Consider the following 16,042-nt stretch of genomic DNA (forward strand, 5'->3'; position numbering starts at 1 on the left):
ACACGGAGAATGGACGCGTGCAAGACGCCGCCCTTACGGTCCGGTTTACAACAGCCTGTCGGGACCGCGCCCGCGATTAATTCGCCCGTCCGTGCCGGTTTACGACACCGGTGCCGTTTTCCCCCGTCCACACCGGCTTACAATGCCGCGGCCGACTCATCTGTCCGAGTTTCCTCTGATGTTGCGGTCGTCTTTTTCGTCCGTCTCCCGGCCTGGTCTACATCAACATACTGGGCCGCACCTGTCCGCATGAGCTGTTTATTGAGTATGAGCAAGTCACAGCTTGGGTAGCCCGGTTTTTCTTCCAACAAATTGGAGGCAAATTATCATATATTATCAGCCGCCGTCTACACTGGATGGCTCAATGGGCAGACGCACAAGTCGCCGCTACTACGGTTTGGTTAATTTCAAACAGCCAGTTGGAAGGAACCATTGGCCGAGTTGATGACACGGTTCATACGGGATCATTTATAACCCGCAGCAGTCACCTCAACCTTCTGTGGATTCACATCGAGTTATCAACGCCAATGATATACACTTTCTGCTATGGTCAAATATGGAGAATCTCAAGCCAACTTTTCGAGTCATCTTGAGACTCGGGGGCTACAACGGTATGGCTCGGTAAAATTAGCCGGTTTCAATGGATTCAAGAACTCCGGGTCATTGGAGGGAAGGTAACCCGGTTCGAGAGGCTACCGTTATATTGGTGAAAAATTTAAAGGCCGTCAGAAAATTTCCGGCTTAAAAAGAAGGACTCCGGTTTAAAATCCGGTTCAAGAGACATCTCTCTCCCACAAAGCACTGACACTCTCAATATCTGGTTTAAAAACCGGTTCAAGGGAAATTTATTTACTGCAAGGCTTTGAAGCTCTCAAATCTGGCTCAAATCCGGCTCAAGGTAAATTTATCTCTCACAAGGTTTTGAAGCTTTCAAATCCGGTTTAAACTTCCGGTTCAAAAAGAATTAATCTCTCGCAAGTTTGAGTTCTCAGAAAGATTAAAGGGTGCCAAAAAGAACTTGCTGCCATGATGCGCGGTTCAAACATAGGTACCATGCCTTACGACTTATCTTATTATGATCACTTGGGGGCTTCCTGTTCAAACATAGGTCGTATTCAAACCAAAGAGAACATAGATGTCGATACCCTTTTGATTAGCAAACTGCTGAACCTACTTGGGGGCTTCTTGATCGTATCCGAATCATAGCTCAACCCCTTTGGGAATCGACGTGGATCGTATTCGAATCAGCGTCGTTAAACAACTCTCATGGTCACTTGGGGGCTTCCTGTTCAAACATAGGTCGTATTCGAACCAAAGAGAACATAGCTGTCGATACCCACTTGATTAGCATCGCCAAAGCCACTGGGGGCTATATGATCGTATTCGAATCTTAGCTTAACCCCTTTGGAACGGTTTACTGATCGTATTCGAATCAGAAGCCTCAAAATTTTGTCTGTTTCTTGTACAGCTTTATACAATCGCAAGTATTTGAGTTGTCACAAATATCGTATGTGCCGGCTCTTACAGAGTTGAGTTATAACCTTCACTGTCCGGGTCACATAAACCGGCGGTATCATTCAAAGGATCATAGGGATCTTGTGATCTACTTGTGTGCAGGATAAGACTACATTTGGGTGGTTACCCACCCTGGCTCTTGACGTTAAGTCGCCAGGGCATATGTTGTTTAAACTCTGTGCAGGATCTGCAGAACTATGACTTATATAAATGCTTCAGTCCAAGCTCATCACTGAAATTGGTGTCTCAAAAGGGTTATCAATTATTGATTTTCTCAAGGGCTATAGGCCACCGGGTTACAAAAATTCCGGCTTACAATGAATGCGCATTAATTCGTCATCGGCCAAGAGCCGTCAGGTATTTAAACTCTGGATTTACTTGTCAACCGATGAGGTATTCAAATCTTTAATAGCCAAAACTGGCTGGATTTTCATGATGATATTGAATGATTGAGTTTTTCATACCGGATTATATTATTCAAATCTTTAATAGCCAACATGGCTAGATTCTTATTATGGTTATCAATAGCCAATATTATGATGGAGGTCTTCAAAGTCGCTTCAGCGCAATGGTTATTATTTTATTAATGGACATGATTTATTTTTACAATAGAGGGAATAGTCCCGGGTCGCTGCAGGCTTACGACCGGACACTTGGGGGCTAATGCAAAGTCATTTTTTGCTCAACTTATTGAAGACCCGACTCATCACATTGTAATGATCCGGCCCTTGGGGGCTGCCGATTGCTCGTGTCAATAATTCAAGGTACACAAGTCTTAAATCCATTATATTCAAGGCTCTACTGCTCAGTTGGTAAAGCGCAAAGCTCTTAACCCTGTGGACGTGGGTTCAAGCCCCATGGTGGAGATTATATTATATGATGTTATTATCAATAAATTATATACAAAGTCCCAGATCAGTATTATCTTGCTAAGCCGGCCCTTGGGGGATGCACGTTTTCTATTCAAGTTTACATGGTTATATCTACAAAGTCCCTGCTTATTATTGCATAATGATCCGGCCCTTGGGGGCTACACGGGTTGAAGTTTTTATGAGCATAAGGCAATTACAAGTCCCAGGTTTCTGCAAGCATGACAACCCGGTACTTGGGGGCTACATATGTGGAATATTCAGTTTATGACTAATGATTGAGATGAATAACCCAGATTTCTTCAAGGTTGCAACACTTATATTGAAGCAAGTCTTAAGTTATCACTATGTTCTCCTCTTAAGACTTGGGGGCTACAGGTATTATGCATATAAAGAAGGAAAATCTTCAAACCTCTCAGCTTTGAGTAAATCAGGAAGATCAATTATATGACCCGGTGTCAACAATAATTATGACTCGACCTCATCAGTCTTTATAACCCGGAGATTTTGGAAATTATAACTCGGCAAGATCTACATCTTTAAGTCGGTTGAAAATCAGATGAGTATTTCAAGACCTATATTTTTTAAGCCGACGCTTTGGAAGCCGACTCAAATGGATTATTTATTTACAATATTTCTTCTACAAGCAAATTGATTGTGAAGCTGGTCTATTGACCCGGATTTTCTAGAAGAAGGAAATGACAAGGACTTAAGGATGTTCAGGTGCCGGTTTACCAGAATTCTTAACCCGTAGCACAACCTGTCAAATTTGTTCTTGTGTTTATTTTGCAGCATAAGTTTACCATGGATAAATCCAAGCTAAACTTGGGGGCTAATGTCGGGGATATACCCCGCGGTGTAACCCGGCCGGAAGTATAACCCGGCCGGACTTGGCGACTCACTAATGACCCGCCCTGACTGGACGACACACTAAGTGACCCGCCCGATCCTGGCAACTTATGGGTGACCTGGCGAGCGGATCAGAGGAGCGACAAGACCCGGGGGCCCAGGAGGCTTAAGGCCCAGAAGGCCGGCTTACGTTATGGTAGGCCGGCTTAAGAGGAAAGGTGTGAGGAATATCTCCCTTACAAGGAATCAAGACCCGGACTTGTATCCGGCTTGTAGTAGAAGATAGGCTAGTACTAATCCTATTTGGGCTCCACATGTAACCCGCCCCTCTAACTTATATAAGGAGGGGCAGGGCTCCCTAAAGAGGGACAAGCATCAAGAAACAATCTCTAGGGCTAGACACAAAGAGCCGGCTTACCGGCGACTCTCTCATGATCATAATGAGACCTAGCCACAAACAGCATGTAGGGTTATTACCGGATGATGTTTCCCGGGGCCCGAAGCTGTCTAAATCCTTGTCTTGCGTGTTGTGACTCTCGTCCCAATCAACCCCTCTCAAGCTACCACATAGATGCGTTGGCCTCGCGACTAAGTCCTGACACTAAGGACATCTGCCGTGACAATTCCACGACAAGTATAATAAGGCCGGAGATGAGCGATATTCCACGGCCGGCGGGTTTCCTCCTCCGACTTACGTGAGTCTTTGTGCTCTCGAACATCGATGAGGTAGTATGACCCGTTGTTCAGATTCTTGCTGACCACAAAGGGTCCTTCCCAAGGTGGGGACAGCTTGTGCATATCAGATTGATCCTGGATGAGCCGGAGCACTAAGTCGCCTTCCTGAAAGGTTCTGCTTCTAACCCGGTAGTTGTGATAATGGCGCAGGTCTTGCTGGTAAATCTCCGAGCAGGCTATTGCCAAGTCTCGCTCCTCATCCAACAAGTCAAGTGCATCCTGACGAGCTTTTTCGTGATCATCCTCAACATAAGCCGCCACGCGGGGTGAGTCATGTCCGATGTCACTTGGCAGGACTGCCTCTGTTCCGTATACCATGAAGAAAGGTGTGTACCCTGTAGATCTGTTAGGCATAGTGTTGATGCTCCACAGTACAGAGGGTAACTCCTCCACCCAACAACCCGGAGTCCGCTGTAAGGGGACCAAGAGCCGGGGTTTAATACCCTTCAGGATCTCCTGATTAGCTCTTTCTGCTTGACCATTGGATTGAGGATGAGCAACAGCCGAAACATCAAGCCGAATATGTTCTCGTTGACAGAACTCTTCCATGGCACCCTTGGAGAGATTAGTGCCATTATCAGTTATGATGCTGTGTGGGAAACCAAAACGAAAGATCACCTTTTTCATGAACTAAACCGCCGTGGCTGCATCACACTTACTGACCGGCTCTGCCTCAACCCACTCTGTAAACTTATCCACTGCCACCAGGAGGTGTGTCTTTTTATCCTTAGACCTCTTGAAAGGTCCAACCATGTCAAGCCCCCAGACTGCGAAGAGCCAAGTAATTGGAATCATCCTCAACTCTTGAGCTGGCACATGAGCTCGTCATGAGAATTTTTGACATCCGTCACATTTGCTGACTAGATCCTCTGCATCAGCATGAGCCATCAGCCAACAGAAACCATGACGGAAAGCCTTGGCCACAAGAGATTTTGAACCGACATGATGACCACAATCTCCTTCATGGATCTCACGAAGTATCTCCTAACCCTCCGCAGGCGACACACAACGTTGAAACGCCCCAGTGACACTGCAGTGATGTAACTCGCCACGAACAGTCGTCATGGATTTGGACCGCCTGATGATTTGTCTCGCCAAGGTCTCATCCTCAGGCAACTCTCCCTGGGTCATATAAGCCAAGTATGGCACTGTCCAATCCGGGATAACATGAAGAGCTGCCACCAGCTGTGCCTCCGGGTCTGGCACTGCTAGTTCTTCCTCTGTAGGTACCTTGACAGAAGGATTATGCAAAACGTCGAGAAAGGTGTTAGGCGGCACCGGCTTACGCTGAGATCCCAACCGGCTTAAAGCATCAGCCGCCTCATTCTTCCTTCGATCAATGTGCTCCACTTGATAACCTTTGAAGTGCCCAGCCACAGCATCTACTTCACGATGATAAGCTGCCATAAGGGGATCCTTGGAGTCCCACTTGCCTGACACCTGTTGAGCCACGAGATCTGAATCGCCCAAGCACCTTACCCGGCTCAAATTCATCTGTTTGGCCATCCGGAGACCATGGAGTAAGGCCTCGTACTCAGCTGCATTGTTAGTGCAAGGAAACATAAGCCGAAGCACATAACAAAATTTGTCACCTCGAGGGGAAGTTAAAACAACTCCAGCCCCCGAGCCTTCTAACTGCCTGGACCCATCAAAGTGAATAGTCCAATATGTGTTATCTGGCTTCTCCTCAGGTGCCTGCAACTCTGTCCAATCATTGATAAAGTCCACCAAGGCTTGAGACTTAATAGCGGTACGTGGCATGTACTTTAAACCATGAGGCCCAAGCTCAATAGCCCACTTGGCGAATCGTCCTGTGGCCTCCCTGTTCTGGATGATGTCTCCCAAGGGGGCAGAACTTACCACAGTTATAGGATGACTTTGGAAGTACTGCTTCAGCTTCCGGCTTGCCATAAACACTCCGTAAACAAGTTTCTGCCAATGTGGATACCTTTGTTTAGACTCAATGAGCACCTCACTGATGTAGTAAACCGGTCGTTGAACCGGATGCTCCTTGCCAGCCTCCTTACGCTCCACCATAATGGCAACGCTGACGGCTCGTGAATTAGCAGCCACATATAACAGCAACAACTCTTTATCAATGGGAGCCGCAAGGACCGGTGGCTCAGACAACTGTCTCTTTAAATCTTCAAAGGCAGTATCAGCAGCATCACTCCAGACAAAAGTGTTCGTTTTCTTCATCATCTGATACAGTGGTAGGGCCTTCTCACCTAACCGGCTTATGAACCGGCTTAAAGCAGCAACACAACCCGCCAGTCGCTGAACATCATTGATGCACACCTGTTTAGCCAGAGAGGTAATTGCCTTGATCTTCTCTGGATTAGCTTCAATGCCTCTGTTTGAGACCAGAAACCCCAAGAGCTTGCCTGCAGGTACACCAAATACACACTTGGTCGGGTTAAGCATCATCTTATAAACTCGGAGATTATCAAAGGTCTCTTTCAAGTCAGATATCAAGGTTTCCTTCTCTCTGGACTTCACCACGATGTCATCCACATAAGCATGAACATTGCGCCCAAGTCGATCGTGGAGACAGTTCTGTACACATCGCTGATAAGTTGCCTGAGCACTCTTGAGCCCAAATGGCATAGATACATAACAGAAGGCTCCAAACGGAGTGATGAAAGCCGTCCTGGTCCTTAACTGCCATTTTGATCTGATGATAACCAGAGTAAGCATCCAAAAAGCTCAAACGCTCGCAACCCGTCGTAGCATCAATGATTTGATCAATATGGGGGAGAGCAAAGGGATCAGCCGGACAAGCCTTATTTAAGTCCGTGTAATCCACACACATCCGCCAGGTGCCATTCTTCTTGAGCACGAGCACCGGGTTAGCCAACCACTCCGGGTGAAAAACTTCAACAATAAACCCAGCCGCTAAGAGTCGGGCGACTTCCTCTCCAATAGCTTTCCGTCTCTCTTCGTTGAACCGTCGAAGAAACTGCCTGACCGGCTTATACTTCAGATCAATATTGAGAGTGTGCTCAGCGAGTTCTCTCGGTACACCCGGCATGTCAAAAGGTTTCCATGCGAAGATGTCCCGGTTCTCACGGATGAACTCAATGAGCGTGCTTTCCTATTTAGGATCCAAATTGGCACTGATACTGAACTTCTTAGATGAATCACCTGGATTGAAATCTACAAGCTTGGTTTCAGCAGCCGACTTAAACTTCATCGTCGGGTCATGCTTGGTGGTTGGCTTCTTTAGAGAGGTCATATCTGCCGGGTCAACATTGTCTTGATAAAATTGCAGTTCCTCTCCTGCACAAACAGACTCAGCATAAGCCGCGTCGCCCTCCTCACATTCCAGGGCTACCTTTCGACTTCCATGCACGGTGATGGTGCCCTTGTGACCCGGCATCTTAAGCTGCAGATAAACATAACACGACCGTGCCATGAACTTGGCATAAGCCGGCCGCCCAAACAGAGCATGATATGGACTCCTGATTTTGACCACCTCAAACGCCAATTTCTCAGCCCTGGAATCATACTCATCTCCAAAGGCCACTTCCAGTTCAATCTTGCCAACTGGGTAAGCCGACTTACCAGGAACCACTCCATGAAAAACAGTGTTGGACGTCTTCAAATTCTTATCAGTTAATCCCATGCGTCGAAAGGTCTCATAATAGAGGATATTGATGTTGCTACCCCCATCCATGAGTACCTTAGTGAATTTATATCCACCAACCTGAGGTTCTACCACCAAGACTAACTGACCCAGATTATCAACCCGGAGGGGGTGATCTTCCCTGCTCCATACAATGGGCTGTTCTGACCACCTCAAATAACGGGGAACCGCCGGCTCAATAGAATTCACGGCCCTCTTATGAACCTTCTGGTCTCGTTTGCACAAGCTGGTGGTGAACACGTGATACTGCCCACTATTCAGCTGCTTCGGATGGCTTTGATAACCCGACTGCTGCTGCTGTTGCTCCCCTTGACCAGACTGCTATTGATTATAACCGCCTTGATGTCCCTGAAAGCCAGAGCTGGAACCGCCACCCGGGCCATGAAAACCGCCAGCTCCTGAGCTGCCGCCCGACCCATGATTGCCATCAAATGTGTTGGAATTCTTGAAAGCCTTCATGATCGCGCAATCTTTCCATAAGTGGGTGGCGGGTCGTTCCGAGGTGTCGTGTCTCGGACAAGGCTCATTGAGTAGCTGGTCAAGAGATGGGCCTGACCCGCCAGATTGAGGGGGCGGCTTTCCCTTACGTCTCTGATTATTACCCTGCGCATTGGCATTGGCCACAAACTCCGGGTTACCCTCCGCCTTACGCTTATTGCCTCCTTGATTCATCGGGTTATGCTGTTGGCCCTTTCCATTGTCGTTCTTCTTTCCCTTCCCTGTCTTTTCCTCATCAGACGCGGGATCCTTGGTACTATCAGAGTCGGCGTACTTGACTAAAGCTGTCATCAGCGTACCCATATTGTTGCAATCACGCTTAAGGCGCCCCAGTTTCTGTCTCACCGGCTCAAAGCGGCAGTTCTTCTCCAACATAAGGACTGCAGAGCCGCCATCCATCTTGTCAGACGAATGTATTATCTCCTTGACCCGGCGTACCCAGTGAGTCGTGGATTCACCCTCCTCATGCTTACAATTTGTCAAGTCCAAAATCGACATAGATTGCTTGCAAGTGTCCTTGAAGTTCTGGATGAAACGGGCCTTTAGCTCTGCCCACGAATTAATGGAATTGGGTGGCAAGCCCTTTAACCAAGACCGGGCCGTTCCATCTAACATCATGGTGAAGTACTTAGCCATTGCTACGTCGCTGACCTCCAACAGCTCCATGGCCATCTCATAACTTTCAATCCACGCTCCGGGCTGTAAGATGGCCGTGTAATTCGGCACCTTTCGAGGTCCCTTGAAGTCCTTGGGCAAACGTACATTACGCAGAGCCAGTACCAAACAAGGAACACCGCCGGTTCTAGTAGCCACTCCCGTCTCAACGGAAGTCGTCGGCTACTCTGGGAAATCTTGATGAGCCGTCTGTTGAGCCGCTAGCTGAGCCGCCCGCTCGTTCTCCTGACGTATTCGGTCTTGTACCGGATTATAGCCACCGGGCTGGTTACGGCGCTGGGTGTTGCTTGACAAAGCTTCTGACTCCATGTGCCTGCTGTAACTTGGACTCCGGTTTTGACGAGGCGGTGCTAACCAAGGTGGAGGACTTGAATGAATCATGTCCCGGCTATAAGAATAAGTCTCTTGCTGAGTCAGGGCCGTATGGACAAGTTCTCTGATCCTCCGGGTCTCCACCGCTGTCGGATCGTCGCCGTCCATTGGGAGAGCCGCCAAACGTGCCGATGCTGCTATTAAGTTCTCCATGGGGTTGGAGAAGTGACCCGGTGGTATTGTCACGTAATGGGGCGGTGCCATGTTCCCATGAGGAGGTGCCATCTCCCGAGGCTGAGCCGGTCCTCCTGTTCCGGCTGTCATAAACTGATTTGCATCTGGCGGGTTACTTGGGCCAGCTCGGGGTGTAGCGAAAAGATTCCGAGGATCATAAACCGGAGGTAAACGGGACTGGGTTTTCTAGTGTCTCCTCCTCATCACCTCGTTAGATGCGTTCAGGCTCATCGTAAGCTGGAAGGCTTTTGTCTGTAGCTATTGTGCCCGTGCATCCAAAGCCGCATGTTCTGTAGCTAGCCTGGTGTCCTCAGTTGCCAAGGCCTCCTTGGCCCGAACTATCTCCTCGCGCACCTGTGCCACCTCCGTGTTATGCACATCTTGATTTGCAGGAATAATCGTGGCGGTTAACAGGGTCGTAAGCTTATCCATGAGATCCATCAGTATCCGAGCCGGCGGGCGCACAGGGCCTCCTGCCCCAGCCGCTCCTGACCCGGACATTATTGCTGCAGCGGTTGTAGAGTTTTGGCCGGGTTGAGTCCCAGCCATGAAGACTCCTGCCCATCTTGGCGGCTCATAGGGGTCCGGAATACTGGGGCCATCGGAACAGCCCCCAAGCACACCATCTTGCACTTGATACAGCAAATCTGTTGAACCGGCGGACGAATCACCGTCAGAGAGGACGGCCGTCTCACCACCATCTTCAGATCCTTCAGAAAGTTCCTCCCCGTGGATGTAGCCCATGAAGGCACGCTTCATGGCGGGTTGAACTCGGGCGGGTCTCGCACGCTGAGCCGTCTCGACGAGGTCGGCACAGTTGTCCGGCTCAGGGCCCGGCTCACCAATCCGGCCGATGAAGACGTGGATTCCGCCGAAGGGGACCCGGTACCCGTACTCAATTGAGCCGGCGTCGGGGCCCCAGCCTTCGTCATTGATGTAGATCTTGCCGCGGTGACTCTTGGTCATCCGGCCAACTACGTATCCCTTGAGCCCTTCGAAGCTGCCCTTCAAGAACTCAAATCCACCGTGTGCTGGCCCCACGGTGGGCGCCAACTATCGTGGAATTGTCACGGTAGATGTCCTCTTGCAAGGACTTAGTCGTGGAGCCATCGCAACTAGGAAGCTTAAAGGGGTTAATTCATGACAAAGGACACGAGAGATTTATATTAGTTCGGCCCCTTACGGTGAAGGCAAGGCCTGCGTCTAGTCGGGTTGGTATTGCTTGATGTTTCGATGACCAAGGAGCAAGATACGCTATGCCCGGTTCTCGATGAGTTATTTCTTGCCCTAAACCGTCAGCGGGTCGTCCCCTTATATACACGGGTGGATGCCCTGCGGCATATAGAGTCCCGGCCGGCTCATAGACAGTGTCCGGCTTGGCGACTAGTTAATTCTACCTTATGTTACAAGTCATGTCATCATGATGGTTTACCACTATGGGCTTTAATCCGCCTATGGGCCTTAGACCCTTTATTTAACCGCCATCTTCATGCTTGGTCTTGGGCCTCTTTTGATGAGTCTTCTTTGCGTAACCCGGCCCCTCCTGGGCGGCTTACACAAATAGTTATATCCCCAACAGCAGCTGTAGACCAACTTTAGTCAGGATAAGTGTACTAGATGTTCCCCTTCAAAATGGCCAATTGTTGGCGCCCTTCCCGCTCATTATTTGGGAAGAGGCCCAGGGCCTCCCTCTATAAATAGAGCTAGCCACCACAGGGCAAAGGGGAGACGGATCGATCAGAGAGAGAGAGAGAGAGAGAGAGAGAGAGAGAGAAGTGATTGAACTCACCCAAGCAGTTCATCGCACCAGCTCAAGAACAGCCTCTCGCGAGGCTGTTCTCCCTTTGTACTGTTCATCATCAGCCCCTGAGGCAATCCACCACACCACACACTGGAGTAGGGTATTATATCATAATGGTGGCCTGAACCAGTATAAACCTCGTGTCCCATGTGTGTTCTTCTTTCTAGCTTAGATTCCTTGCGAGCCTTCGAAACGTGAGCTGGTAGGGGAAAGATCTTAGTGCGCACCCCAGAGTTCGAACCTCAAGGTTTTGCCGGAACCCGAAATCCGACAGATTGGACCAAAAGTTTAATGCTATGGTTAGAATTTAGTCTTAATACTTTTCTCTTAGTTGCGGATGCTTGTGAGGGGGTTAATCATAAGTAGGAGGTTTCGTCAAGTAAGAACAGCACCTAAGCACCGATCCACCTACATACCAAATTATCAAAGTAGCGAATACGAATTAAGCCAACATGATGAAAGTGACTAGATGAAATTGCCGTGTACCCTCAAGAACACCTTGCTTATCATAAGAGACCGTTTTGGCATGTCCTTCGCCTCAAAAGGATTGGGCTACCTTGCTACACTTTTGTTACTACTACCGTTACTTGCTCGTTACAAATTATCTTGCTATCAAACTACTCTGCTACTTACAATTTTAGCACTTGCAGACATTACCTTGCTGAAAACCACTTGTCATTTCCTTCTGCTCCTCGTTGGGTTCGACACTCTTACTTATCTAAAAGGCTACAATTGACCCCATATACTTGTGGGTCATCAGGCAGCCACTCGGGCTCTGACCTCGACTCCGATGAGTTGGCCCTCAGCATTGCCTTGGAGCGGTCCAAGGTGGAGATCGAGGGCAGCTCCCGCGCCAGCGCAACACGGATGTCGGAGCTGGACCCTCCTGGCCCGCACTCAGCTCCGGCAAGACAGCGCAGACCGCACCGCCTCCGCGTCGTCCCCTTCCCCCGCCGGTCGCTCCTCTGTGTGGGGCAGCAGTGGGTGCTAGTGCCCGCGCCACCGTCCCGTACGCATGCTCCGCCCGCCGTGAGAGGTAGCTCGCAAGAAAGAAAGATGCAGCGGAGCGGTCCGTGCGCCGTGGCCGCAGCCGGTGGAGCCCGACGAGGACGAGCGCCTCCTCGCAAGGGTCTACCGCCGGTCACTCACGACGGCAGAGATGGACACTCGCCGCCTCCGACGAAAGAATGCAAAGGCTCCAGCTAGCCATAGAGCAATCGGAGCGGGAGGCAGAGGAGGCAGCGGCAGAGGCGGCTCGGCTCGCCAAGCGAAGGCGGCAGCAGGATAAGGCAGTCCGCTGGATGAAGGGGATAATCATCATGTCCTCCTCCGACTCCGACGCCGGCGACGACAGCTACACCTCCTCTGACCCAGGACAAATGTATCTTTGTTTTGTTCATGATTCTCTGAAAATGGTTTGTTAATTTCAGGATGATGCAAACAATCAATGGACATACATTATGGAATGCATATTTTTTTTCACTTGTAGGTGCAGCGCTGATCTTCCATTATGTTTGTTTCCCTTGCGTGATAAACAAGTATATTCCACCGTAACTGTGGTGATTAGTACAACACATGGTTTACTGCTATTTCTCAGCTATTATTTCTGTATGGTTGTTCATGAGTTTTACATTGTTGAGCAAAAATGTGGTTTATGGTATCATCCTAAATTTATTGTGTTGACTGTAGTTCCCCCAACTTACTTGATGCTACTGTTTGCATTTTCTGGTTCAGAGCCTCTGCATGCTGGGTAGTAGAACATTTCCAACATGTACTATTTACAATTCGACCTCCTTTTGTTTTTCTGATGTGTATGTAGGTTAATGACATTACTAGGATTTGCCTTTATTACACTGTTTATTTTCTCTATTTGTTGGGTAATAGCAAGTTTCCGTAATGAATTACTATTTTAGTTTTACCTTTCTTGCAGTAGTTATTTTGTACATTAATGTTTCCTCTAGTTGTTTTTGTGTTTACACTGAAAATACAGAGTTTTACAGTGATATTTACAAATACACTGTAAAACTCTGTATTTTGTACTGTAGTGTTTACACTGCCACTTACATTTACAGTAGAATTACTTGTAAATTACACTATAAATCTACTGTAACTTACATTGTAATTCAACTGCAATACTGCTGTATTTACACTATAAATCTACTGTAAAATGTCACTGGAACAGGTAGTATTTTACAGTGTAAGTCTATTGTAAATTACATTGAAAATCTACGGTAATTATACTGTAAAACTCATTGTCGTTGCACTGGTACACCATAGTTCTACTGTAAAATAGACTATAGCTTTGGGCTGTCCAGGCGTTTTGTAGTCCAGCCTGGTTTTAGCAACCGGACCAATGGAACCAATCCGTTAAGGGGTTGTTAGGCATGTCCTTTTAAGTCGTTGACATGGAGAGTGAAATGGATGAATGCCAAATCCGTCAGTTTTTTTTTGTTTTTTTTTTGCGGCCGCAAGCATATACAAAAACAACGAACATACAGGCAACGTACCAACATGCATACATGTCAGTTTCCTATTGGTTATAAATTTGAATGAAACCCAATTGATTTTCAGTCAAGTGTCAATTAGACACTCCCAACCTTTTAAAAAATTTAAAATTTTAGGGAATTATTACAAGTTTTATGGTATGAAAAGTGATTTCATGATACATCTAATGATATTGATTTCCTATTGTGAATGTTATAATTTTTTCCATAAAGTTGGTCAAATTTCACGAAGTTCAACTTCAGACAATTTTATATAAGCAGACTAAAAACAGATAAAGTACTTTGAACTATGAAGCGTAACAGGTTGTGCAAGTCCAACTGCAACGGTGAAGAACGAACATGTCCAGTTGGTCCAAGGAAGAACACTTCATCGCATCAAGACCCGTCAATGTCACGGCGCCGGCATTTTCGGCGCCTTGCCGACCGTGAACCCGCCGTCGACGACGAGGTTATGCCCGTTCACGTACCCGGCCTCGTCGGAGGCCAGGTACACCGCCGCGCGGGCGATGTCCTCCGCCGCGAGCGCCGGCCCGCCCATCTCGTTCATGTCCCTCTCCACGATCCGCCTGCGCTCCTCGGCGCTCGCCCCGGGATAGGACTCGGCCATGTACCCCATCACCATCGGCGTCGGGATGTAGTTTGGCGAGATGGCGTTCACGCGCACCCCGGCGCGCGCCATCTCCCCCGCCACGGCGCGCACGAGCCCCACCACCGCCGCCTTGGACACGCTGTACGCCGGGAACGCCACGCCTCCCAGCACCGCCGCCGTGCTGGCCGTGCAGATGATGCTGCCGCGCCGGTTGGGGACCATGACGCGCGCGGCGTGCTTGACGCCCGCGAGCACGGCCCGCGCGTTCACCGCCATGACGCGGTCGAAGTCGGCGAGGTCCAGGGAGCCGAGGGGGACGGGCGTGAGGGCGCCGCTGATGCCGGCGTTGTTGAACATGACGTCGAGGCGGCCGTGCCGCGCCACCGCTAGGTCCACGGCCGCCGCGACCTGCGCCTCGTCCGTCACGTCGCAGCGCGTGTAGCATGCGGAGTCATGGCCGAGCTCCGCGGCGACGGCGTGGCCGAGGTCGTCCTGGACGTCGGCGAGGACGACCTTGGCGCCGTTCCGGACGAACTCCGCGGCAGTCGCCTTGCCAAGGCCGCTGGCGCCGCCAGTGATCACGGCCACCTTACCGGCCAACCTACAAATCAAATCAAACGCGCAAACACCTTTGAGACCTCCCATGATCCGTTTGTAAGCACTAGTTGACTATTACCTCTGCGAGGTGGAAGCCGCGGAGAAGTGGCTGGCGAAGGCAGACAAGGCCGCGGGCTCAGCTCGGCTCTTCTTCGCCCAGACGACGGCGTGCTTCACAGCTCGGAACATCCTGCCCCCGCTGGTGCCGCGGGACCGAGCTAGATTTGACCAGAGCAGATGCTTATGGCCATCGATAATCCAAAGAGCACGCGCTGGTGATCGATGAGATATGTAGCAGGAGAAGAGCTCGGCGCTGTCTAGAAAAAGAAAGACGTCGCTGTCCTGGCATTACTAGCTCTTTTGGCGGGGAACTTGATGCCATTTGTTTATCTTCTCCCGTGGTGCATGCGGTATGCGGACAGCATCGCCATAGGTATGACCGTGGGAGGGAGGCGTAAGGTCAGACCTGTTTGTGATGATTCTTCCGTCGTTCCATGGAGTGCTGTTTTGGACCTTACGCAATATCCTATGACCCGGCTCGGGTCAGCTAGCTGATTGCCGTCTCATTTATATGGTAGTATTATTATCTTGAAAGGTATCGAACTACCGTTAGGAGCCAAAGCATTTGTGTGTGTGTGTGTGTTCGAGGACTACCTATAGCCTCATTTTGGTTTATGTTTTCTTAACACATATGCTTACATACATGCACATAAGCTCACACTTATAAACGCACATGACACACATTTTACCCTTGTGAGCATCTTCGAGTTACCGGGTCGGCACATCATTTTAAAATTGATGAAGTCACCACATGCGCATTGCACTTGACGGAAACGTCTCCTCTCACTAAACAAACACCGTCGGAAGATCTGAAACAAATTCAGAAAAATATGTGCACCTGTGTCAAGTCTAGGACTGATGGGTTGGTTGCACCATATGAATCCTGGCTTATGCTTCCTACGTTTCAAATTTATGGCGAGTCTTTGACTAATCATTACACTAGTGCTAAGTTGTGATTTTTATGACACAATGTCCTGAGCATAAACAAGTTGTTTCTCATATGAATCCAATGATATCAATTTTGTATCACATAAAGTATAGACCGGTAATTACTGGTCCAAAACCTATTATGTGAAGTATTTTAAAATGTTGGAAGAATTGAAAGCCAAACAAAATCGCATGGGGTTACCGTGCAGTGGCGGAGCTTCATGGGGGGCA

At 48.9% G+C, this 16,042-nt stretch overlaps 1 protein-coding gene across 1 annotated transcript; it reads right to left on the reverse strand.

Moving 5' to 3' along the window:
• Nucleotides 1-13,835: 13,835 nt before the first annotated feature.
• On the reverse strand, nucleotides 13,836-15,089 carry LOC119367368 (momilactone A synthase-like). The gene is made up of 2 exons (XM_037632899.1): nucleotides 14,904-15,089; nucleotides 13,836-14,828 (listed from the first exon to the last, which is right to left on the reverse strand). The coding sequence occupies exons 1-2, from the start codon at nucleotides 15,011-15,013 to the stop codon at nucleotides 14,030-14,032; spliced, it is 909 nt and encodes a 302-aa protein (XP_037488796.1). The 5' UTR covers nucleotides 15,014-15,089; the 3' UTR covers nucleotides 13,836-14,029.
• Nucleotides 15,090-16,042: the final 953 nt, after the last annotated feature.

Source organism: Triticum dicoccoides, chromosome 2B (assembly GCF_002162155.2).
Source record: "Triticum dicoccoides isolate Atlit2015 ecotype Zavitan chromosome 2B, WEW_v2.0, whole genome shotgun sequence".
Lineage (NCBI taxonomy): Eukaryota > Viridiplantae > Streptophyta > Magnoliopsida > Poales > Poaceae > Triticum > Triticum dicoccoides.